Source organism: Xenopus laevis, chromosome 3S (genome assembly GCF_017654675.1).
Source record: "Xenopus laevis strain J_2021 chromosome 3S, Xenopus_laevis_v10.1, whole genome shotgun sequence".
In the NCBI taxonomy this organism is placed as follows: Eukaryota; Metazoa; Chordata; class Amphibia; order Anura; family Pipidae; genus Xenopus; species Xenopus laevis.
The window spans coordinates 61,696,549-61,722,801 of record NC_054376.1 but is presented as its reverse complement, the minus strand read 5'-3'; the positions used below and the strand labels follow the sequence as shown (position 1 = coordinate 61,722,801).

Below are 26,253 nucleotides of genomic sequence, written 5' to 3'. Positions count from 1 at the left end.
TAATTAGCTTTCAGTTTTAACACTTGAGCTGCCCTTGCAAAGCCATTTGGTAAAAGGCCTAAAAAGTTTACTGAATTAAAAAAAATCAAACTATGCAGTAAAATCAGCACCTTCTGTTCTGGTCTAAAGTTACATGACAAGAGTTTGGATTTGACTCAGGCAAGCACTTGGATTCACACAAAACCAAATTCTGATGAAAAAGGCTTTGATTCAACCAATCTCGAATCTTGCATACGGAATCCCATAATAGTGGACTCAGTATGAGAGTTTACTGTTCAATCAGTCTAAGAACAATGTAATTGTGCATTGGATAGACAGACACAAACCCCCAATCTGTTTTTGTGGCCAAATCCCAGAACTTGCACAGGGCTTTGATTTAGTCAACTGCAAGGCTGCATAGAGTTTACATTCCATTTCAAATTTGGTCAAATCTTTTGTGGAGCATTCTATTTTCGCCCGACTCCAGGATAATGAGACCTGTGAAAAAACCTGTTAGCAAAGTGAATAATGAGAAGAGTGTGGCATTTATTAAACACAGACATACTTCTTCTGCATTAAGTACTTAGCAGCAGGGCTAGTCCATGGAATGCTTCCTGCAGGTGACATGTTGTCACTGAATCTCCTAAATAAAGTAATACGTGGGCTCTCTCGATGGGCTGAATGCGTGAGGGAATTTTCTCCTATAAGAGATGCACACATTAGTACATTAGTTTGTCTGCTAACACTATTTATTTCAATATTACAACAGTTTAAACCTGAAATATAAGCCACATAATAATATTTATATATATATATATATATATATATATATATATATATATATATATATATATATATATATATATATATATATATACATAAAAGTAGAAGGTAGCGACACTCACAGGTTTTTTAAAGTTGCAAAAACAAAAAAAGATGTTTATTGTGGCTCAACGTTTCGATCCCCCACAGGGATCTTCGTCAGGAGTAAACAAACAAACATTCAGACAACCCATAATTCCCCTGAATTTAAACCCACATCCCAGAAAATGGCGCCAAGAACTGTTGCTAGGCAACCGTGTTAGCTGTCAGTCAGCTATTGTATATAGTGCCCAAACACTCGTGAGGTACAGGGAACAAAAGGGAGGGAGAACAGATAGTGTGGGACTCAAGAGTGAGTGAAGAAAGTGAAATGCATACTAGCAGGTAAGTATTTTGCCAGGGAAAACTATCGCTTTGCCAGAAAAAACCACACTCTTGTGCCCATACGTCCTTGGCCAATCGGAGGCACTCTCAGGCCCTCCTGGTCCAATCAAAGCCATTGTCTGGCCTGCTTCAGCCAATCATAACGTCTAGTGGAGGTGGGTGTGCGCACTCGCGCTGTGAACATCAGTACAGCCGCCCGTTGCCTGGGACCCGTCATATGGCAACCCAAATAAGTATATTCGCGGCGGCCACAGAAGACACAGCTCCCTGAACCGCCGCTTCAGAATGGAGCAGGGTGCCTGTTAGCGATATCAGAGCATAGCAGGTAGTAACTGCTTGTAGCTGGTCGCCACCAATACAAGGCACAAAACGCACCAAGGCAGACAGAGTTACATCTGGAGAAATGCAAGAGCGCCCAAATCACGTGATTAACTCATGGCTGGCGGATGTACTTCGGTCCGTGCCCACATACTAGACAATCTAAATTAAAGCCATCCACGCCTGGACAGCCAACGGGTGTATGACGGATCGGGCACGGTGGTGTGTTGCCATTGTTTATTTATTTACTCTCTTTATACTTGAGTTCTCTGCTAATCCTCCACCACTCAGACTGCAACATAACTGAGCATTGGCAATCTGATAATAGTTTAAATACCAACTGTTAAAAAGAACTGGAGAACAATAATGTCCCTATAGTATAACCTTATAAGCATTTGCTGGCAATGGCCCTGCAAAGGAATGGGGCAATTTCAAGAGCATTTGTTCTAATGTTTTTTTCTAATATTAAGAATGCATGACCAAAAATCTCCTGCTATGCCAATGCCCTTGAAACGTGTGCCCCCCGCCAATGGAGCGACTCATTTTCCAATCAACATACAATTGGAATATCCATTGCCTTGCATGTTAAAAATAGTTTGATTCCAAAGAATTTCAAGTAAAATAGCTATTCTGCATACAAAATTAGCCAAATGGAAAACAACTTACAATTTAGTGAAATCAAGTTGTAGAGAATGATCAGCTATGAGGTCTGTGGGACAGGCAGGATTCACCTGCTGAGGATCTTTTCCAAACTTGCTTATGGCATCTCTCATTGCAGCAAAATCCACCATTGCCGGTATACCACTTGATAAACAGAAGACTGTTGTATTTACATCAAAGGAGCATAGAGGTTAATTTTAAAGAGGAATAAATCCCCTTTAACTTATATTAACCATTAAACAATATCTCACGTATGCTTTATATACATCAGAACCCTACACACCTATAAATGTATGTTAGCGCAGTCAAGCAGTTTCCATATAGTGGGTTGGGTATTCACTATATAACACAATATATTTGTGGCCAAATTAAAATATTAAGCCATCTAATGAGGTCACTGGAGATTTGAGCAGCCCGCATCTGGGCCACAGTCTTCAAATGAGTAACCTTGCATTACTTCTTCAATAGGCACCAGACTGCTGATGAACTGCTAATCTATAGATGCAGAATGAGAACTAGTTTGTAAAAGAGAACTGCCAATGATCTGCTGAACTAACAAAAAGCTTGGTGTGGGGGTGTAATGTAGTTCATATACTTAATTGTTTACATAACTGTTCAAAACGTCATTAAAGATGGAGATTTAGTATAAAGGACAACTAAACCATATGGCTAGAAATATAATATAATATTTAATATAGTGAACCAGCTTAAAGGTTCAGCATTTCTATAGTAGTAATGATCCAGGACTTCAAAGGTGTCCAGTGTGCACAGAAGATTCCCATACTGGATTTTGTTAGGAGTCTGCAACACACACATGCTCAATTGGCTTCAAGCAGCTGCTGAGAAGCGAAGCTTAGGGATTGTCGCAAATCATCAAAAAATGCAGCAGAAAGTGACATCGAAACGGGTGCTACAAGGCTGATTATTAAATGCTGATGCTAATTGTGCAGGTTTCCAGACCAAAAATTATATACTAAATAGCTTCAGCCTTATATTGTGACATTATATATATATATATATATATATATATATATATTCAGTATCTTTTGTGTTGGTCCCTAAGATCAGTAATGGACAATAGCACAGAGCATGTGCAGTGAATGAGCAAAAAAGAAGATTGGGAGCTATGAGGACTTCTTTAGAGGTACCGATCTATACTGCTAAAGGGCTGTCTTGGGCTGGTACAGAAACTACAGGATAGTTACAGTAAAACATATAAGCTTTACACCTAATACTATTTCTAAAAGGTTTCTAAAGCTATAATTAACACTATTTCTAAAAGTTTAAAAAACATTTTTATTCTCATGTAAAATCTTGCAGCATGACACGAGCAGGCAAGAAAGGAATCTCTTTGAGTTCACATTTAGTCTTCCAATTTAAAATGTTAAAGGCATCTTGTTCCTTTACCAAGACTCCATCACAGTTTCGCACTACGGCCTCCAGTACAACACGTATACAGTAAGGCAAAGAATCTGCCAATTAAAAAAAAAAAGTCATTACAATAATTTCTACAGATTTCTAGTTTTCTAGAATTTATTATGGTTACTATACCTGGGTTATCATCTATGGAAATCAGTTCGGAAAAATGGACATTTACCCTACCACACCTATTCATATTTCCCCACTCCCCCACACAAAGACATACAGATATCATACAGATACAGATAAAAGCCTTATTTGGCACCCCCTGATTTTTTTTCATGCTTGTGTTGCTCCCCAACTCTTTTTAATATTGATTGTGATTGATTGAGATTGAGATAAAAAAAGATTAGGAACCCCTGCACTAAAGTATAGTGCTGTGTGTATAGGTACTTATAAAAGACCTGTAGTTGAGGATTTTTACATGCAAAATCTATTTTTCCAAACACAAAACTAAAGTTTAATAGGCAGCATAACAAAAATGAATTTCAGAATGTTTCGTGGTCGGTCTAAAATAAACCTTTACCGTGTCTGTTACAGCACATACTTGACAATGGGTAAAGTCCATAAAGTATATGTAAAGGATGGAGCACATGGCCCCTTGGTTCCGGGATGATAAGGCCCCCAGAAGGACTTTAGCCCCTGAGTGTGATCTTTGGTAATAATTAGGTCCTAGTAGAACAAGCCAGTTGTTTCAGAAAACAGATATCTATTTGAAACGATCCAGCAGTTCAAATTTGTAAAAAAAAGCTTTGTGGTGTCAGAAAAAGGGTCAAATGCACAAATGCTCATTGCCAAATTCTGCTTGGACCTCTTCACTATTTGTCAATCAAGTTAAAGGGAAACTAAAGTCTAAAATAGAAAAATGGTAGAAATGCTGTATTTTGTATACTAAACATAAACATGAACTTGGGTTCGCTGCAAATGGATAAGATAATAATTCGCTGTTATGTCTAACATAATAGCCAGAACACTACTTCCTGCTTTTCAGCTCTATTGGTCACTGACTGGTTACCCTGGTTAGCTCCCACTCTTCCCAGCTATAGTCAGGTGATCCCAATGGTGACTAATAAAAGGGCAACCAAGTTTGGGAGTTTTACTTTGAAAGTAACAAGTAAGTTGCAGGTAAAACTCAGTCATTTTGTAAAATTTATAATGAAGCAATAGAATTCTTAATGAATCAGATGCAATTTGAGTGTAGGACTGACCCGTTATGGGATGAATTTGGACGTAGTTGGCCAGCTTAAATATATTGCAATATATGGACAAACAATCCCTGTTTTGTTTAAAGGGTAAGACATTTTTTAGTAGCTATACTCAACCCATCATCAATATATTTAAGACATTGCGACATTTTGTGCATACAGCTACTAAATCCCTTTAAACAAAACAGGGATTGTTTGTCCATATATTGCAATATATTCAAGCTGGCCAACTACGTCAAAGTCATCCCATATCTGGCAAGTCCTACACTTAACTTGCATCTGATTCATTAAGAATTCTATTGCTTCATTATACATTTTACAAAGGGACTAAGTTTTACCTGCGACTTACTTGTTGTTGTAAAACTCCCAAACTTGGTTGCCCTTTTATTAGCCACCAGTGGGATCACCTGACTATAGCTGGGATGGGTGGGAGCTACAACATGGAGCTGGATACTGCTCCTGTATAAACTATAACAAACAAGGGAAAGTTGTGCTCACCACTAATTTTTAAAAACCATTTGGCAGGGGTGCAATGAGGCTGTGACCACAAAATACATATAGACAAATACAAGAGTCCTCTGCACTCCCATTATCATAACTCTAATATTTGGTTATCCTGGTTACCAGGCAATAACCAATCAGAGACTTGAGGGGGGGCCACATGGGTCATATCTGTTGCTTTTGAATCTGAGCTGAATGCTGAGGATCAATTACAAACTCACTGAACAGAAATGTACCATGTGGCCCCCCTTCAAGTCGCTGACTAGCTCAGAGTTATAGAGCTGAAAAGCAGGAAGTAGCGTTCTGGCTATTATGTTACACATCGAGTCACTCCAGCCTTTATACATTACATTTTTGCCTAACTAACTATATTAGAAACATTTTTTATTTTGCACACCCTATGTATTTTTATTTTCACACTGAACCGTTCCTTTAAAGGGAACCTGCCACCCAGACAAAAAGCTGTATAATAAAAGCCCATTTCAAATTAAACATGAAACCCAAATTCTAGTGTTTTTTTTTTTTAAATTAAAACATCCATACTGGTTATAAGCTATGAAGATTTGTAGCCTTAGAGCATTTGTTTTTTAGATGGGGTCAGTGACCCCCAATTGGAAGCTGGAATGACATGTAAAACATTGAAGACCATCTGAAAAGTTACTTACAATTGGCCATTCTATAACATATTAATTGTAAACTTAAAGGTGACCCACCCTTTAAAATTGTCAATCATATACTGCATACTCCTGTGCTGTGCCTCAGGCATAGAGGCAGGGCAGTAAATTACTTTCATTTTCCATTCTGCACTTCCTAAATGTCACTGCACTCCTTACATTCCCCCTGACTCCTCTCCATCTAATTGTGTAGCCAGTGCATTGCATAAACAAGATGTAGGCATGATATCAAGCTCATCATAAAGGGGTTGTTCACTTTCAAACAACTAGTTGTTTTCAGATAGATCACCAGAAATAACAACTTTATATTTTCTGTGTCACCATTTTTCTAATATCGAAGTGTAAAGTGTCATTTTGTCACCTTCTAAGCAGCTCTGGGAGGGGGGTCGCCGACCCTGTAAACTGTTCTAAATTGATACATTTAGTTGATGCATTTCTTATCTTTGTCCCTGCTGAGCAGAATCTCTTGGTTTCGCAGGCAGCGGTTAAAATTGATACAACAGTTGCAATTACTCCAGAGATGCTGCTGAGAAATGTATCAACTCAATGTAGCAAAATTGTAACAGTTTAGAGTCTGCACCTGAATTACTGAGCTGCCAGACAAACATCAGAGACAGGAAAATTCTAATTTAAACTTAGATTTTTGAAAAACTGTAAAAAGTAAATAAGGAAAGTAATTGAAAATAAGTCTTTATTTCAGGGGAACAATCTGAAAACAACTGAACTGAAAAAAGTGTTTGGAAGGTGAATAACCCCTTTAAAGGAGAACTAAACCCTAAAAATAAATATGGCTAAAAATGCCGTATTTTTTATACTGAACTTATTGCACCAGCCTAAAGTTTCAACTTCTCAATAGCTGCAATGATCCATGACTTCATGCCAGTATAATCATGGTCATCAGGGGGAGATGGGCCTGAAGTAATTGAAGTCGACATTTCAAAATTCACACATTTGAGATTGCATTTCAAAGAGAACTGGACACAATTATTCTAAAAAGTCTGGCTTTGATGACATGTGGAATTGTATGTCTGATTCTTTTAGAGCCACTGCGGTTTCTGTTTATCAATATTTTAAAGGATACATACTATAAATCCTGTACATCCTCCTATTTACTTCCCTATGGCAGATATACCTATTCCCATTGCTGCTGAAGATATGAGGTAAAGACTTCATAGGCCGAAAGCACCACTAGATGCGGTTGATCCTTTCAGTATCACTTTAAAGAATAACTAAAGCTAACTGAAGTAGTAGACTAGAAATGTTGTACATGATGTTTCTGTACCTGCCCAGGGCAACCACAGCCCTTTAGCAGGGAAGATCTGTGCCCCTGACTATACCCCCAGTAGCTCCCCATCTTCTTTTCTGCCGATTCACTGCACACGCTCTGTGCTGCTGTCACTTACTGAGTTTAGGAATATATATTACATATAAAATACAAATGTCACAATATAAAGCTGATTAGTAATTTAATACAGATAATTACTATGTGGCACCAACAAAATTAGCATTAATATTTAATAATCAGCCCTGTAGCATCAGCTAATATTACAGGCCAACCTCATTTTCTGCTTGATAATTTGTGACCACCCCTAAGTTTAGCTTCTCAACAGCTGCTCAGAGCCCCTTAGTATGTGTCACAGACACTTTCCAAGATGGTGACCCCCTTTAACAAGTTTGAGGTCCTGGCTCATTGCTGCTATTGAGAAGCTCAAACTTTAAGCTGGAGCAAAAAGTTCTGTATATGAAATATGGTATTTTTAGCCAAATTAAAGTTTAGGGTCTAGTTCCCCCTTCAAAAAAAATCTTTTTGCAACTATCAAACACTAAAAATGTTGCAATATTTGATTGAAGGAAAATCCTTCGATTGATAGATTAAAATCCTTCGAATCGTTCGATCTAAACGATTTGCGGTAAATCCTTCGATATTCGAAATCGAAGGATTTTACTTCGAGGGTCGAATTCGAGGGTTTATTAACCCTCGATATTCAACCCTTAGTAAATGTGCCCCTAAATGAAGCAAAGCAGGGATGCTGATCTCCTGGTATACTTGCTGCTTGAACTAAATCTCCAATTAAATTCAACCACCCAGTATTACATGAATGGCTTTTCAAATAATGCATACATTTGGGAGAGATTGGTGTCAGTTCAAATTATCAGAAATTGCCTTCTCCTGCATTTTTTGGATGTAACATGATCAGCTGACACCAATGCTAATGTATTTTGAGGAGATTTGTTGCACGCAGGTAATATATACAAACAGTTTTTTGCAGATTTAAATACCCTGCCACCTTAAACCTGCAGAGTTTTTTTCATTGTTTATTTTTCAAAAAACAATTTTTAAATAAAAAAGATGCTTTTGTTTTTTTAAAATGGTATTGGAGAAAACAAAAATAATCAAATGCAGAAAACACAGGTTAGTTCAGAACTACCTTCAATCCTTAATAGATCATAAATATGCCCCTACATTTCTCAAGGTGAATTAAAAATATGTTAGCCTTGTTATCATGAAAAATAGTAATAAACAGACATTTTATTGAAATAATTTTATTAAACCACAAATTAACCATTTATGGTATGGCAATGAGTAATCAATAAAAGGCACAGTACACAATACAAATAACATGGCATATAAATGATTATTTAAGGGGTTGGTGCTATCTGCCACCTCCAGACCCCTATGGCAGTGACAATTTAGAGACAGACTGTGTCCTTATGAAATGCTGTCTTGGTACCAGTGGTCCAGAAACAGAGCTCTAATTTTTTTTTACTATGATTCTGCATATACATGGCTGGACTACCATCGGGCATTATAAAATAACATTTGTAGTATCCCAAAGCTTCCCTGCATATTTGTTTACAAATCAAGTGAATAATGATAAACTTCCCATCAATATTGTTAACCTGACTTTTGTCAATGAAAGAAATGGAAAAAAAGTATTTCAAGTTTTTCTTTTCTCCATAAAAAAAATCTTCTTGCTTCCTGCTACACATTTTTCTAAATTACAATTTAAAGGAATTTAAGTGCCAAGGTTTTTTTTATTATTAGAAGGTGTTCTTTTGTTGCTTTATTGTTGTCCATAAATAATTTCTAGGTATATATTCCATCTCGGTAAAACACATTATTTATACATTTTTTTGAAAATTGATTTTAATGAAGGTTAGGAGTAATATTGTGTTATATTTCTTCAAATTTTTCTGTCTCAGTATTTTTGTGCTGTTAAGTTTTGGAATTAATATACTGTTTGTATAGACATTTTTTTGATGTATAATGTGAAGAATATTGAAACTGTTGGTCGGTCTATCTATTTATATCAATATAAACCAGAGATTCCTAAACTATGGGTTGAAAACAGTAATTAAAAAGGTGCATACAAAAATAATAAATCCAATTTTGTTGCAAAGCTGACTCTCAGATTATTGTTCTAGGTTCCTTGGAAAAAGAATGGGAGTCGTTTACTGACAATTTAATCTCAAAACATTTGTGGATTTACTATATTTCTAAAAATTTCTTTACTTAGTTCTAAAAATTCTTAGTTGTAAAAACTGCACAAATCTCTAGGGCATAACTTTGCCAAGTAACAGTTGTAGAGGTCCTATAGATGAAGCTGCCCTGATCTTACTGGACCACTTTAAATCAATTTGGACTTTTAGAGGTTTTCACATTTTTTCCTCGCTAGAAATTATCTGAAGAATTTGAATTTTTATTTGTATCCTTTAGCACATCAGTTAGCGTTTTTTTTTTTCGTTCACTCTTTTTTTATAATCAGATCTTAATAAATACAATGACAATTATGGTTTTAGAGTTTGTGAGTTTCAAAAACCACAATCTAATCACTCAATAATATAAAAAGACAGACATATAACTACAGCTGGTCCATTTTTTTACAGGGAAGCAAAAAATTTTTTACCTGCACATAAAAGGAATTTGATAAAAGTAATATGGTTATTTGCCCTGTGGAAAGATATTAATGTATGCTGAAAAGAAATCCCTATAGTTAAAAAAAGCTAATTGTCTTTTTTTAGCATGCTGATTGGTTGGTCTCGTTTGCATTTTACATTGTGACATTGTGACATTATAATTACTGCATAAGGCAAGGGCAATATTTGAGGCTTACTCTCCTAGTGCTTATCTAAACCTATTCTTTTGACATTAGAACTAGGTTTCATAGCACAGTTATGTTATGAATGCATAAAATATGCCCTAAGAAAAGTGGGAGAAAATTAAAAATATGTAGGGTTAAAAGAAACTTAGAGCCAAATTTCACTATAAAAATGCAATTTGACTAAGCAAGTCATTGGAAAGATTATTTTTATCAAAATTTCTGGAAATTTCTCTATGGAATATTTTTCGTGATAGAGTGAACTAATTTGAAGAGGCAGCTAAATGTGATAAGAGCAATGGATGTTTCTGCTTCACGAGAGAAAAAGGCTATTTTTGAAATGTTGTGACATTTAACCATTGCTGATCTAGAGACCAGTTTAAAAAAATGAATGCCATGTCTTTTTTTTTATAATGTTTCTGGAATATTATGGAAAATAGTAATGGAAAAGTGAGTTAATATGCTACTTTCCGCCTTCTATTTCAATTGAGTTAAATGTTCACAAACATCAGAAGATAAAAATGCCTTAAAAGCATTTGCACATTGAGCTGTTTTTGCAAATATTCAGCATCACTATTAGCAGTATACTTATAAATATCTTCCTTTCTTTTTGTAGGCTTTTGTACCCAAGACAAGAATGAAGGAGTCATTTACCAAAACAATTTAAGTGTGCAAAGTGCAGTTTTGGATGCAAATCACCATGATTCTACCCACATTCTACCCACAATGCTGCATTTTCATACTGAATTCTAACATGTTTGGTGCCATACGCAAATTAGTACTTGCTACAATTACATCTGATACCTTAAAAGTAGGCAATAGTGCATTTTTAGTGTGTTTTGACAAATTGGATGCAATTTGTGGTCAAAATTGTCAGTGTCAGAATTGTGTCATTTCTGATATTTTCTCGTTATTGTTTAGACAAAAGTCTGCTGCACTTATTGACGCAGCCTGCGGTGGGCAATCTGTAATTATTGCTGCATTCAGTGTGGCAGAAGTTGCATGGTTTCTCTGTGTCAATAGGCACCATTGCATGTAATTCATCAGACAGACTGGTCTGGTGCAATGTCATTTGGCAGAAGTGTGAGGAGGATGTTTGGACACGCCCCTTTCAATGAATAGCGTCAATATGTGCATCCATTTTAGCACGGCCATACTTACAGCTGTGTTCATAAATGAGTTCTGTTTTGGTAACATAGAAAAGAAGTTAACAGACAAAAGGACCGATAACAAACAGGCTAAGAAAATTTTTTGTTGTCTTCGGCCTTAAAGGTTAATTTACAGTCAATAGGGATCATAACTATAAATACAAATATAATGATGCTTGATGAAAACTCCAATTCTATAATAATGCTCATATAATTGCCTTTTTGAAGTTAGGATGTACCTCTAGTCAAGGATTACCAAGAACCTGCAAACTGTCCATTTATCATGGAGAATAGTGGGCAGTTGAGAAAAGTATGGGTGGGGTCAAGTGATTTGGTGGTGATGTCTGTGAATGCCTGTGTATACCTGTAAATGACTGTAGTGTTACATTTCTGTTAATGGGTAGAGAAAATCCTTTTCTTTTTTCATTGAAGCATGTGCAAAACTCTGTAGGAGATGGTAAGCTCTTCTAGGACAGTTTTCAGTGTTTCCAATGATATCAATGCTATAACTGTAAAGTGTTATAACTATAAACTTAGACTAAATATTCTGATGTACTGTATACATCTAGCTATATTTTTAGAGGCAAAGATATATATTTTGCCAAATTTTGTGCAACCCTTTTAAAAAGGCACTTAAGTGGTGCACAATGTATATATTTAATGGGACAGCATATTTGTAGTTGTAGCAATTCAGAGAAGATGAAGTAAGTAGAATTATAAAATGTATATTGATTAATATAATTCATCCTCAAACTGAGCGTATTCAAGGTTAACAAAATGTAGGCTTTAGACATTGTTACAGCAGGCAGGATGGAAAAACATGGATTTTGCATGAATCCATGAGAGCCTTTATGATTTCTTGTCTCTATGTAAACAAACCTGCAGGTAGAAACTAGGTCGAGAAAGATAGCTATCCAGACAATTTAAATATATTTTAGATGTGCAGATATTCATGGGATTTCTTTCTTAACTAACAAGGACATGGAACACGCATTGTGTATAAAAATACTAAGCACCATTTTAGAACACGATTCATTTTAAAGGAATCATTTTCATCTAATTGTTGCTTCGCAGCTCTGAATTTTTTTTACAGAATAGTGTATCATTCATAACCTTCACTTTTTAAAAATGAAAACAGCCATTTTTAAGAACACAGTCTGATTTTGCAAGCGAATGAAAACTTTTTGTCTTAAAAAATGCAACAGGTGATTGGTGTGTCAGGAAAATGATTCCTATGTTACTGAGAGACACCAAGTTGAAGGTTTTGTGAATCCAGGTCACACAATTGTTTTGGAGATCATTTCGAGAAGTAGAGCCCATGAATTATGCCCTCACATATATCCGTGTACAGACCACGTCATCAGCTCCAAATGTCTGCAATACACAAAAGTACAAGCAATTTCATTACTGCAACCATAACCTGCATTTGAGAAATGTTACATTTTACAAATAAATATATAGATAGATGTTAGAACTTCAATAATATGAAATATTTCGTTTTTTATAGGCAGTCTGCTTCTTTCGCCTCTTTCTTAACACAATAGAGTAGACTTTTGACAGGTGTATGTGCACTTTTAGCATGCTCAGTACTAAGCACAAGGATGACTCCTGGTTAAACCAATAGACACAAACACCAAAATATATAATGCATATAACAGCAGCAGAACTTATCTGATAGATGACTGCTTTGTTTGATGCTCATTTATCAACTTCAGAACATTGGGGCTTTGATAACAGTGCAGTGAATGTAGTCTATTTTTAAGGTTTTTCAGTGTCGAAATAGACTCCAGGGAAGTAGAAATCCAGGCCCCACCTCACAACAATAAAATATAGATAGCACTAAATACTATAATGCAAGGGGCCCATTTACTTAGCTCGAGTGAAGGAATAGAATAAAAAAAACTTCGAATTTCGAATGTTTTTTTTGGCTACTTCGACCATCGAATGGGCTACTTCGACTACGACTTCGACTTTGAATCGAACAATTCAAACTAAAAATCGGTCGACTATTCGACCATTCGATAGTCGAAGTACTGTCTCTTTAAAAAAAACTTCGACCCCCTAGTTCGCCACCTAAAACCTACCGAAGTACAATGTTAGCCTATGGGGAAGGTCCCCATAGGCTTTTCTAATGTTTTTTAGGTCGAAGAAAAATCGTTCGATCGATGGATTAAAATCCTTCGAATCGAACGATTTGAAGGATTTAATCGTTCAATCGTTTGATCAAACTATTTGCGATAATCGAAGTCGAAGGATTTAACTTTGATGGTTGAATACAGAGGGTTAATTAACCCTCGATATTCGACCCTATGTAAATCTGCCCCCAAGTGTTGTCTTTTTTTTTTTGCAGTTCACCCTAAGTACATGAGAAGATGCTTGAGCTTTCCTTTTATGTGTGATAGTTAAAGTCCTGGAATAATACATAAGGACATATCTCGGGGGAAGATTTAATTGACATTGAATACCTACCCCAATCATGTTTTTGTTTACAATTTGAAATCTGACAGAATACTCTTGCCCTTATGAGGCCTATTTACTAACAATCGAAATGTGATTTTTTTTTTTTCCCTAAATCAAGAAAAAAAAAAGTGGTTTTCCTGGTTTTTTTAAAAACGTTAAAAATGTGTGATTTATCAAGTGAAAAAACCACAAAAGCCTTTCATGTCAAACCTCGCCAAGTAAAAGTTGTCGTTGTGCTGTAGAAGTCGTCTGAAAAATGTGAAATTTTTAGAGGTTTTTGTGGTATTTTTTTCTGATCGTTCAGTGCATTTTTCGTTTGTACTTTTTATAATTGTAACTTTTAATAGATTTACAATAGTGGTTTTAGAGTTTGTGAGTTTAGTCGTGGTTTTAAAAACCTATAAAACCACTAAAATCCGTCCTTTAATAAGCCTCCTCATGTTATAATTCTCTACTTCACATAAACTCACAATTTAAAAACATGAATGTTACCTTATTACTAAAAAATCCAAATATAAAAACCGTGAATGAATAAAATAGTTGATAAAAACGCGAATACCATTGAGTTTAGAAGCTTGAAAAACTTGAAAAAATTTGAATTGAATAAAAAGATTACATTTTGCCTAAGACAACTCCCACTGACTTCTACATGATTTGTGAAGCTTTAAGATGCTGAAGTTTTCCATTAAAGTTTTTCATGTTTTTTTAGCTTAATAACTACTTTATTGGAAGTCATAATTCAAGTTTGCGAGTTATAGCGTGAAAAAAATTGAATTGTGGTAAAAACCCAAATTCAAATTAAACTGGCTTGTTACTAGGAATTCACTGAATCCATTTGTTTTAGGATTCAACCATATCCCAAATCTTTCATGAAAGAATCCCGAACTGAATCTGAATCCTAATTTGCATATACAAATAAGGGCAAGGAAAAGTTAAAAAGAACCACACTATAATCAATTTAGCCATTTCATTGTTCATGTAACTAAAAGTCACATGATTTTGAGGGTTAAAATCTGGTTTGGCCAGACACTTGGCTTTGGTGCATCATTATGTGTCATTAAAAGCTGAACTGACTGTGTGACTTCATTTGGAATTGTACAACTTGTTCTTTTACTTGTGTGTTGTATTGTTGAGTCCTTCCTCCCACCCAATTTTCTGTGTCCATATTTTTGGGCAGATCAAAGCACATTTGAGGACAATCTGATGATTAGACAGTGATTTTTACAGTCAGCGTGAAAAAAAATAATAAAGGCAATTTCAGAAAGAAAAGCCATTTAGGCCAAAATTTTAATGAGCAAAGAACAACAACCTCTTTGTATAGGGATATTATTAATGAGTATTCTGTCAGTGAATAAAGACATTCTTGTGTGAATGTAATGCTCACATTGACCTTAGTGTCTGGTCATGCTATTAGTAAATAGTAACAAAAAACATCATTAGCTAAAGGTGCGAGTCAGGCACTAGCTCAAGGTGCAAATACAGGCTTGGCACACAGTGATTTAATGATCCTTCTTCCATATACACTTACTGAGCACTCCTCCGCAACTGTTTGTTTTAGTTTTGCAATAACAACAATGTCCCTGCAATAAAGGTTAAATCCAGGTAAACAAAGTAATGAGAAACTTAAAAGTGATACTGACACTAAAAATGTATTTTCAAAATATGAATCTACCATACCTATAGCTCATGTTGATCGTTTTTCGCTGATAGTTCTGTTTTTATAAGTAAAGTTACTTGAAGTTCCTAACCCTGACTGTTTTGCCAACCTGACTGTCCCATCTCAGCCTGTCCAGGACCGCTCCTGCCATGAGTACCTTGCCTCATAAGTAAGTAAAGCAAGCACCAGACAGTGGACATATAGTATACACTGAAATATATGAGCAAAGTAGAATAAAAACATCTAATTATATATAGAGGCACAGTGAAACATTTACATACAAAGGGGATCGTTTATCAAAAATTGAACTAGGAAATCCATAAGGATTCACAGCAGTTGCATATTTTTAAAAACATTATAGACTGCCTGAAACATTTTCTTGATTGTCAGAAAGGTTTTAAACTAATACATTGAAATGACATCTGAAACCCACAGGAAAGTTTGATAAATCAACCCTTAAGGGTCGTAATTAAACAAAAAAAATGCTGTAAAAACATCTGACAAAGCCACATTAACAGAGCAGTTCTCAGTGTAAAATGTATGCTTGTATGTAACCTAGTGCAGTATTCTTATTTAAAAAGTTTTAGCTTGAAAAAATCTGCAAATAAACTTGATATTATGGGGCAGATTTATGAAGGGTCAAAGTGAAAATTTGAATAAAAAAAATTCAAATTTCAAGCTAATTTTTGTGTACTCGACTAGGGAATATTCCAAATTCGATTTGAATTTGAAAAAAATTAGAATATCGAAATTTATCATGTACTGTCTCTTTAAAAATTCGACTTCAACCATTCGCCATCTAAAACCTACCAAATTGCTGTTTTAGACTATGGGGGACCTCCTAGAACCCATTTGGAGTCAATTGGTGGACTTTGAAAAATCAAAGGTTTTTTTTTTTTGGAAAAACTTTGAATGGAATTTGATTGAATGCACTGTTACTTCGATTCGTATAATTTGAATTCGAACAAAAACGGCCTATTCACCCCAAAAAAAATAAAAAATAAATTGGGAGTTCCCATTACTTCAAAATTCGACCCATCATAAATCTGCCCCTAAGGGGCACATTTACTAAGGGTTGAATATCGAGGGTTAATAAACCCTCAAATTTGACCCTCAAAGTAAAATCCTACGAATTCGAATATCGAATTCAAAGGATTTACCGCAAATCCTACGATCGAACGATTCGAAGGATTTTAATCGATCGATCAAAGGATTTTCCTTCGATCAAAAAAACCTTAGAAAAGTGATGGGGAAGGTCCCCATAGGCTAATATTGTACATCAGTAGGTTTAAACTGCTGAAGTATGTAGTCAAAGTTTTTTTTAAAGAGACAGTACTTTGACTATCGAAGTCGAACGATTTTTAGTTCGAATCGTTCAAGTCAAAATCATAGTCGAAGGTCGTAGTAGCCTATTCGATGGCCGAAGTACCCCAAAAAACCTTCGAAATTCATTTTTTTTACTTCGAATCCTTCACTCGAGCTTAGTAAATGTGCCCCTAAGTGTTACTGCTTTTACACCACATTCATGACATTTCTTCCCCATCTGTATTAGTCCCATTAATTTCAATTAGGGATGCACTGAATTCAGGATTTGTTGCAGGAATCTGACAAATCCAGGCACTTTTTGAAAGTTCTGCACAATGGAAAATGATAGTTTTTTCTTTAACAGAATATACTGTTTTTGCACAAATTAAAATGCAGTTTTGACTTCTGATTAGGTTTGGCAGTGTGAAATAGTAGTATGAACTACCCTACAGTGTCACACAAAAAAACAGAATTTTGGTTCAGCTTATTTCTGCAGAACAAAAGCTATCTAACACTAACCCAACATATTGACATATAACATAATTGTCATGTATAGTTACCCATAAAGAAACACACACAAACACCGAATACAGTGTTAAATAAATATGTCAAACAGCATAGACAGTGATACTGTTAGACATTTCACATAATGAAACAAAAATAAAATAAATCTGATAAATTAATGACACATTATATTTTTTTGTCCATTGCTCACCAGTATCAACTCATCTCCCACAAGTTCACGAGTCCAATATGTCCTTGGTCCTGCTCCATCCAGGAGAGTCTGCTTGCAATAAATCTTATTTTCTTTGTCCCAAACAGGGAAACTCTGTGAATCAGAAAAGGAATTAGAATTTTCAGAGTATGGTAGGTGTGAAGCAATGATAGTGTGCGACAAAGGAATACATCATCAGCTGCTTCCTTGCTTGTAAGATATCAGCATTTTCTGTCTCTTTTTGCCTAAAATATCATCACTTGAACTCTATATATGGAGATCCTTAACACTTTATTTTGCAGCAGCCTATGCCAATAGATGCAGCATACACATGGCTACATTATCACGCCCAGACCTCATTTTTATGCTGAGCACCAGAAATTATGACATCCTGCATCCAACTTGCATTGAAGTGCAGTTGCTTGCATTTTAATGCATCTGACACATTGCTTCAACCACAAATTCCCTTGAAAGGTGCTATGTTGCTAGTATTATTGGAAAAATAACATATTATGAGTAAAAAAATGGTGTGATCAGAATTGCACTATGCACACTTACTTACATTTACTTGCACTCGTAAATTAACTACTAGTTATTCACGTAAGGGGGGGTGTAATTAAAATTACACATTAAAAACAAAAGCGTTGTTTAAATTTTTCTTTTGCACGTTTTTGCAAATGATTAGCACTGCTTGCAATGTAAAATTATTCGCTGGCAAATATTCCGTCACTCATTATCACTAAAAAAAGTTTTGCGATAGCAACATTTTACAACATAGACTGTGCATGTTCGCAAAGCGTTTTGTTTTCAAACTTTGCAAGAAAGTGTTGGGGTTGAAATCAATCAAAAAGGATGCAAACAATGAAAAACACTCGCAAATGTGTCTGGGAACATTTTGTGCCCTAACAAAACATATTACAATCCTTCATTAGTAGCTTACTATGTGCAATGCTGGTGTCAGTCCAGAGGCTAATAGAGTTACATGGGCAAATTACAGTAATAATATACATAACCCATATTTAATTTGTAGTAACTTGAAAAAAAACACACTGTTTAAGGTGCAGATTTATCAAGGGTCGAATTGAAATTGAATTTCGAGCTAAATAAATATTTTCTGGAAAAAAAAAATCTCCAACCAAAGCACGGGTTTTTTGGGCATATTTATTACTACACTTTCCTGAAAATTTTGTTTGTGGGAAAAAATCGTGAAAAATCCGGTTTTCATGATTTTTTTTGGATTTTCCACCAAAGACTTATATGCAAACTCGACAGATCTGAGGGGCCGTATTTTCAGATTGGGACTTTTCCATCCTCGAATTCATAATTTTGGTTTCGATATTCGATGTTATAAAAACAAATCACAAACTTTTCATGATTTTTGCATTCGGTGTTTAGCAAATAACCCCCTTAGTGTACTTTGAATAGGGAATAGTCCAAATTAGATTATTTTTTTCTCGTTAAAAATCCAACTTCAACTATTCGCCATCTGAAACCTGCCAAATTGCTGTTTTAGCCTATAGGGGACCTCCTACAACAGCGGTCCCCAACCTTTTTTGATTTGGGGACTGGTGTAGAGCCAAATTTTTTTGCAAGGACCAGGGGGGGGGTTGAGGGGGTCGGCATCCAATTTTTGCGTGGCGTCATCCAATTCGGCGTGCCCCATTAATTTCCCCTAGGCTCGACGGCCCAGTTCAAGACTGTCTGCGGTACTGGGCGTTATTTGGTGGACTTTGAAAAATCAAAGTTTTTTTTTAATACTTCGAATCAAATTTGATCGAATACGACCCGAATTAGATTAGAATGATCGAATACAGCCTATTCACTCGAAGTTAAAATTTTTTTACTTTTTAAATACATTTTGGTTGGTCTTTTTTTATTCGAATTGATGGGGTTTAAGAAAACTCCCATCACCTTGAAAATTCGACCATTGATAAAACTGCCCTAAGTGTTAAAATTAGAACAATATAAAACTCCTTAAGTGTACCTTGTTTGTGCCCTATTTTTTCAATAAAAGTGCTGTCCAACTTTCTACTTGAAGGCACTAGTCAGCATGGTGCACTTTCTGTACTAATTGTATGTTAGATCATGATGTCGCAAGCTGAAGGTCGCCATTACTAGTGCTTTCTGAGTTCTGTATGAGTAAGCAAGGATGTCATGTCACAATGCATCCTATATATATATATATATATATATATGGCCAGCAGCTGGAGAACTGACCTAGTCAGGATCAGTTATTGGCAAATTAATTCCCCTAAGTAAGCTAATGTTTCACATTAAATTTTTATTATGCAATCCATCTAGTTTCTATCTTCCCTTTAGGATCAAAAATAATAAGCAGCTGAATTTAGGCATATTACATTTGGTCTACTAAAGTAACAGAGTAGGCCACTGAGTAGTGCTTTACAGAATATTTTTTTTAAGCACACATACTCTATGTTAGATGTTCAAGAGAGTCCTGGACTAGCTCTATGTCTAACTTGCAGTTTTAATGGGTTTTGAAATAATTGGAGCATTTTTCAGCGTTTTCTATGACAATCACAGTCATGTGTTGATTGAATATGAGCTGTTTTCACCCACTAGCATTTCAATACCTTATAGTGACTGATTTTATATGAACGTCGGAGAGGTTTTATGGCTTCCCAGTAATTATACCATGTGAATAATAATAGGGTTCTAGGCATCTGTCCCATGGCAGTTTTGGGCTTGACAGATGTCTGATCTTGCCAGTTTTTAGCTTTCAGCAACAAATGAATCAAGTTCCTTTGTGTTTTTTTGGTCTGGATAAAAGCCAGACAGGAGACGGCTATATAAATCAGGGGGTCGTGTGGTGCGCTGTCAGAATTAATAAATGGCACACAGGAGAATGTGTAATGTCTCTGCTGTAATCATGTAACCAATTCACGTTCAAGCTGACAGCCATTGCAATATACATTGAGTCATAACCCACTTGTGTATCATTCCTTATACTAATGGACTGACACACTTTCTACCTTCAGCTAATGCACTCACCAATGTGTTACATCAACAGGCAGGCACTACTGTTTTCCGTTAATTCACTGGCACAGCTAATGCATGTGCTCCATTTACAGTATACACTGGCAGTGCTAGCATTAATCCACTGTCATTGGCTTTAACTAAAAGGTGTAACAACTAACAGTTAGTTCCATAATTCTAAACTGTAATAGATGCAATGCAAATGCTTGTTTCTAGAGTAATTGCACTAGTATATATTAGCACTTGGTAACTGTGGCAAGTGGTATATCTCATTACTGCATTAGTTCATGCTATTGGGGAGCAATGGCAAAAATAAAAATGCTTCCCCATCAAGGTTCCTTTTAACATCATTGGTGCTAGTTGGTGTTCTACTGCCGTTCATCCCTCATGCAGTTGCAGGGAACCCCCATATTTTACTGTAGGCATTATCTGAATTACAGGGACCCTGTGCTCTCTGCAGTAGCATGATGTAATCCCTGGTGAATTTGGAATTTTCTAAACATGGAAAAAGGGGACCCCTGTGAAAAGTACCTTCTGTTACACCATGTTCAGCGGCACTAAGTGAAAACTGAGAGGAGCGCTTCTTTTTAAAAATATAGAATACTAGGGTGTTGTGCCACACCATTTTCAATGATAACCATTGGTATGTGGAGATTATACCATTCTTGGAAAAATGTCATAGTTTTAGCCCTACACTTCTATGGATGTACCACAAATGTACTGGCATGCTTATTAATGCCTTGTGACTACCACAATTGCTCATTAGGACACTTGTACTGCAAATTCTCTTTTACTAACTTAACGGGCCAGATTTAAATCAATGTGAAATGTTGTTTTATGGTTTATCACCTTACAACATATGGGCAAAAAACATATGGAAAAAAGTTTTTCCTAATTCAGTTCCAGTTTTATCCAGAGACTTCAATAGAGTTGATATGGGAAGTTTTTATATTAAATTGCATCTGATTATTTTCTTGATATGCATTATACGTAACATATTAGGGCTGTAGCCATGATAAGAATAGGCATGTATAAGAGTACTGTGCAACTTAGAGTGAGAAGACATTAGTGCAAGAAAAAAAAACCCCAAACATTTTATACTGTGACTTAAAACAAAATCTAAAAGTGTATCTCCTTAAAATCTTCATCTTGAGAAGGTAATATATTGTTTGTACCATAAACACAGTGAAAGTTCTCAGTGATTAAGACAAATGACACATAGCATGATATAAGCCTAAACCAGCACAGACAATTGAACAGGTCTGTCCTGTTGGTGTTTCATGATTTCTCAAACCAAGACACCATTACTCGACTTTGATCTATCCACCCGCTTTTTCATCATTTGCATTCAATGTCGGACTGGCCCACCAGGATACCAGGAAAACTCCCGGTGGGCCCAGGTGTCAGTGGTCCCTCATACTGCTAAACTTTTGGCCTATTTCATGGTCGTTCCTTATTTCTATGAGAGGCTAAATAAATGGAATAATTGATTATAGTATAAAGAAAACAGACTAGGAGAATAGAGGTTGATTGAGGAGATAAAGAATATTTGTACTGAGAGTGGGCCTCTGGTCTAAGGTTTTTGGGTGGGCCCCTGGTGTCCCAGTCCGACACTGTTTGCATACATTTTTGAGATTATTAATTCTGTTGAACTACTATTCTAATATGAATGTTTCAAGGTTTTAATAGAAAGACTATTACCTTACATTTCCTGCCATCCACTGTTTCCTCATAAAATTCCTCTGCCACTGTGAAATTGATCTCTGTGGTCCTCACAGTGGTGGATGTCTTGATATAGAACTGGTCCCCATTTTGACGGATTTCAACATGAGGCTTAGAAGCTGCTGCTACAGCCACTTTCCTAAGCATAGCATTAACACCTGGTTAAAAATAACAAACTCATCAGTATTTATAGACAGGACTTCTTATGGTTGTTCAGATATATCCATGTGTGTTGCATTGGCCCAGTCTAGTTACATGTCATTGTTCATTTCTAGTGCAAAATATTTAACGTTATTTCATTGTAATGGGCTCCCTGAATTGTTAAGCTCTTCCATTCAAGCGCAGAGCCACCTGAATTGCGGACATTCACATAATCTTCATATATGACTATTGCTGTGTTTGTGCCCCTTCAATAATTTGAAGTTTAAAAACATTCCGTACTTGTTTACTGCCTCATCATTACTGTATAGGGATGTAGCGAACTGTTCGCCCGCGAACTAGTTCGCGCGAACTTCGACCGTTCGCGTCCGCCAAATGTTCGCGAACGTTTGGGAACGTTCGCATTTTGAGTTTGCGTTCGATCGTTCGACCATTCGACCATTCGAATTCCTTCGACCGCTAAAAATCGAACGATTTCCATTCGTTCGAACGATTGTAAGCATTCGATCGAATGAAAAGCATTCGATCGAATGGCTTCGATCGTTCGATTCGAATGAAAATCCTTCGATCGAACGATTAAAATCCTTCGATCGTTCGAATCGAACGATTTTAGCGGTGTTCGAAGTTCGCGAATGTTCGCATTTTTTGCCGGTGTTTGCGAACGGCGTTCGCGAACACCAAATCGGCAGTTCGCTACATCCCTATTACTGTACCAGAGAATACAGTATGTTATGGTGGAACATCATTTGCTTTCTGTAACAACTTGTACCTAAAAGCACTTTGCATATTAGCCAAAGATTTCCTCAACTTACTAGTACTGGATGATAAAACAGCCAATAAAATATAAGCATTGTATGTATATTTTTATTTGTATAGCGCTCCTTGAGGGCAAAGCACTGTACAGCAAAACAATAAATTAGCAGTGACAAGCAAAGAGTCATTGAAGTAAAAAGTTACAATAGGTGCATTATTAGAAATATAATTCACATAAAAATAAAATATAATTACACTACAGATTAAGTGCTCAGATGCTTAATAGTAATCATCACTTTGTCCTACATTCATCAGTTCCTAGAGAGAGCATCTGCTGTAAATTGTAACACCACTGCCGCTAACCTTATCATTCTGCCTTGTCTTCTCATTAATACCTAGAAATGTTTCACGCTTGGTTCCCTGCTTCTTCCAGTGGGTTGATCCATCTTCTCTTCTCTATTTGTTTGACCTAGAAATACTGTACTAAGATCGTTTCTGGATTTCAATGTGTTTTACGCTACATGTTTTTTCATAGATTTTGCACGGATTTCATCATTAGATGATTTATTAAAATTGATTATTAAGTGCAGTTTATTGTAATTATATGAAATTGCATTAATGAGAAAAAATAACTAAAACATCTTTTAATTAACCATTAAGGTTGTGTGTGACAACATGGTAATGTCTAAGCCTGTGGTTGGATCTGTTTTATGGAAGAGATCTGATGGAAAAACCCACAGAACACTTTGCTACACTATTGAAAGAAGAGCTGATTCAATTACAGTACCATCAAGATTGGCTACTAATATCTGCCATGAGACCAAAGAATGGTGAGTGTACACTGCCCTTGTTTCACTGGTTTTAAGAATACATTTGAATTATGTGATTTATGCAAGCAAGTTATATAAAAACAGTTAGCTCCATATTTCATTAACATGTAACACTTATTTTGCCTTGTAAGGACAATATTGTGATTTGTATAAGTAGTTAATAGGTTAACCTGAGGATAGTTTTGCTGCACCCAAAATCAAGTATTTCTGATGTTCTTGGGGATGGTAAAGAAACATTGGATTTGAGATATAAAACATCCACTTTAGTGGCTGCAGATGTTCAGGGTTGTTTAGGTATGTGATAACTCCTTGTGCTTTATTAAAGACTTCAAATAAATTGCTGATGAATTTGGGGTCTCCAGGACACTGCATTAGGGCATTTCCAAGCTGGACTCCCTAGTGTAATGAAAAATGAACTGCTGATTTAGTGAAAAGGGTTGCTTAATAAACCTCTCCACAACTGCTTAAATCTTCTGTGATTGATGTTCATTCACACATGCACCAAGTTTTTCCAGTCTTTATATGTAGGCTCTTCATATTGGCAGCCTTTTAGCTTAACATTCAGAGTTAAAAAGCTGTCTATTTTACATACAAGGATAATAGTTATCCTTAATGTTGAGTGCAAAAGCTGCTTAGTATGCACTTACCTTGCACTTCATACAGAGCTTAATATGCAAACAGTTCCTGTACATTCCCACACTCCTTTTACTGGATCCTTAGAGTGCAAGTTTAATGAAACAGAAATGCATTATGTATTCTGAGTTGTCTTTGCTTTTTGTTATATCTGTCTGAATTATAAAAAGGCTCATTAACAGCCCTAAATGATAAAAAATACTTTTAAATATTCACTTCTACAATGCATTTTAGCATTAATGCTATCACAGTGATGTTAAAAATAATATCAGAATGACACAATTTATAAGACTTACCTAGAGCTTTCAGAAGTTCGTCAAAATTTTCACTGCTCTTCATTTTCCAGATCCCAGCAAAATCTGGCATGTTGTATGTGCCAATTTCAGAGTCTATAACGAGGAGCAGGACAAAAGTGCTGCTGGTTCACCCAGAGCGGACGCTCTAATTCCAGCCAGGCGTCTAAACGAGTCCTGTCTTATTCTCTCTCTTGCGTGTCATCTTGATGGAGGGAGCTGGCGCTCCTCCTTCTGCCCCCTCCACTGACCCCTCCTTAATGTCAGAATTTTATATGTATATATAAGAACCTTACTTTAACAGACCCATAAAGCAAATTATATGTAAAACATCACTGCATTTACCATTGAAGAATACATGATATATAAAAACCAGCACTGATAAGTTAAACCTCCAGAGGGGTGTGGTCCTTGGTAATTTCATTCCATTTTACATAAACTCTGCAGGTTTTTGTGGTATTGATAACCAAATTGATATATTCCTAGATATCAATTCGTAATCGGGTAGAGCTTTTAAAATAATGTTTAGGAAAGACCAAGTGATCCAAATAGCCCCTGCTTAATTGATGTGTACAGTGCTGTACTGAACTGGTATATAAACAGCCTTGCAGAGGTGTATATTTGGCAAGCACGTTACACAAAATTAAAGGCCCCTCAATAAAGTACCATCATACCTTGAGTCTGATTTATTTATTGCAATACATATCAACCTTTCTATAAACAGACTAATTCTGATTACAAAAGATTATTTCATGGTTTACTGCATAACGGTTCTGTATTAGTGTACACAGAAAATAATATATAACTTACTCACCTCAGTATAAAGTATGGACAGTAGAGTCAGATCATCCTGATGAGGAAGGGTTAATGTACTACAGCTGCAGTCAGGGGGATGATTGACTGCCCCAGCTGCTATATAGACGTGGGTCATTTGGGACTAAGATGCAGACATTTAGGTGTCATAAATACAGATCCCTTCAGGCATTAATGACATTAAATGAGACAAATTTGCATAACACTTTACTCCTCTGATCTGCCTATTGGTTTAAAGGTAGAGTCTACACCCAACTGATGTAATGATAGTGACATGTTTTATTGGTCAAAGGAGCAGTTCCTAATGAGATTGATATGTTTAATTGGTAAAAAGGTTAGCGTCACTTAGGAGCGAAGGAGCCTAATGATGAGAAATGTTTGATGGGTTATAAACCCTCTAGCGTCTGCCCCCTAAGTGCCTCTTTTCTTTCCCTGGTCTGAGCTCAGCAGATGCACTGCCGGTGAGGTACGTTCACAGTCACCAGATGTGGTGTAATAAATTCAACCTTTCTAAATCTGAGACACTCACTAATGGTATCATTTCAGGTTTTCTGACTGTTAGAAGTAACATTATGGAATTGCAATTTATAATACCGTTATGACTTCATAATTAGAGATAGCCTGACAGCTTTTATGGAGGTTGTAAAGAATTTCCTATTGTGAGTAAATCTGCAGTGTTAGATTGGATGAAGGTTGTAATAAAAAAACA

At 36.0% G+C, this 26,253-nt stretch overlaps 2 protein-coding genes across 4 annotated transcripts in view; both read right to left on the bottom strand.

The window, feature by feature from the left end:
- Window positions 1–680, bottom strand: part of LOC108713003 (stimulated by retinoic acid gene 6 protein-like) — a 33,944-nt gene extending 33,264 nt beyond the window's left edge. For 2 of the 3 annotated variants that reach the window (XM_041588389.1, XM_041588390.1), the window contains exon 1: window positions 327–496. The gene's annotated coding sequence lies outside the window, so the exon portion shown is untranslated. Of the gene's footprint in view, window positions 1–326; window positions 497–544 lie in introns of those variants that run through there. The other variant, XM_018255626.2, reaches the window with a different exon arrangement.
- A 9,313-nt stretch (window positions 681–9,993) lies between these two features.
- On the bottom strand, window positions 9,994–24,912 carry crabp1.S (cellular retinoic acid binding protein 1 S homeolog). The gene is made up of 4 exons (XM_018255624.2): window positions 24,735–24,912; window positions 22,043–22,221; window positions 17,348–17,461; window positions 9,994–12,584 (listed from the first exon to the last, which is right to left on the bottom strand). Exons 1-4 carry the CDS (start codon window positions 24,802–24,804, stop codon window positions 12,534–12,536), a joined length of 414 nt encoding a protein of 137 aa, XP_018111113.1. The 5' UTR covers window positions 24,805–24,912; the 3' UTR covers window positions 9,994–12,533.
- Window positions 24,913–26,253: the final 1,341 nt, after the last annotated feature.

Coding starts and splice junctions, on each gene's coding strand:
- crabp1.S (XM_018255624.2), bottom strand. CDS start 24,804: ATGCCAGATTTTGCTGGGATCTGGAAAATGAAGAGCAGTGAAAATTTT. Junction 22,222..24,734: donor CGAACTTCTGAAAGCTCTAG/GTAAGTCTTATA, acceptor ATTTTTAACCAG/GTGTTAATGCTATGCTTAGG. Junction 17,462..22,042: donor TGGATGGCAGGAAATGTAAG/GTAATAGTCTTT, acceptor TCTGATTCACAG/AGTTTCCCTGTTTGGGACAA.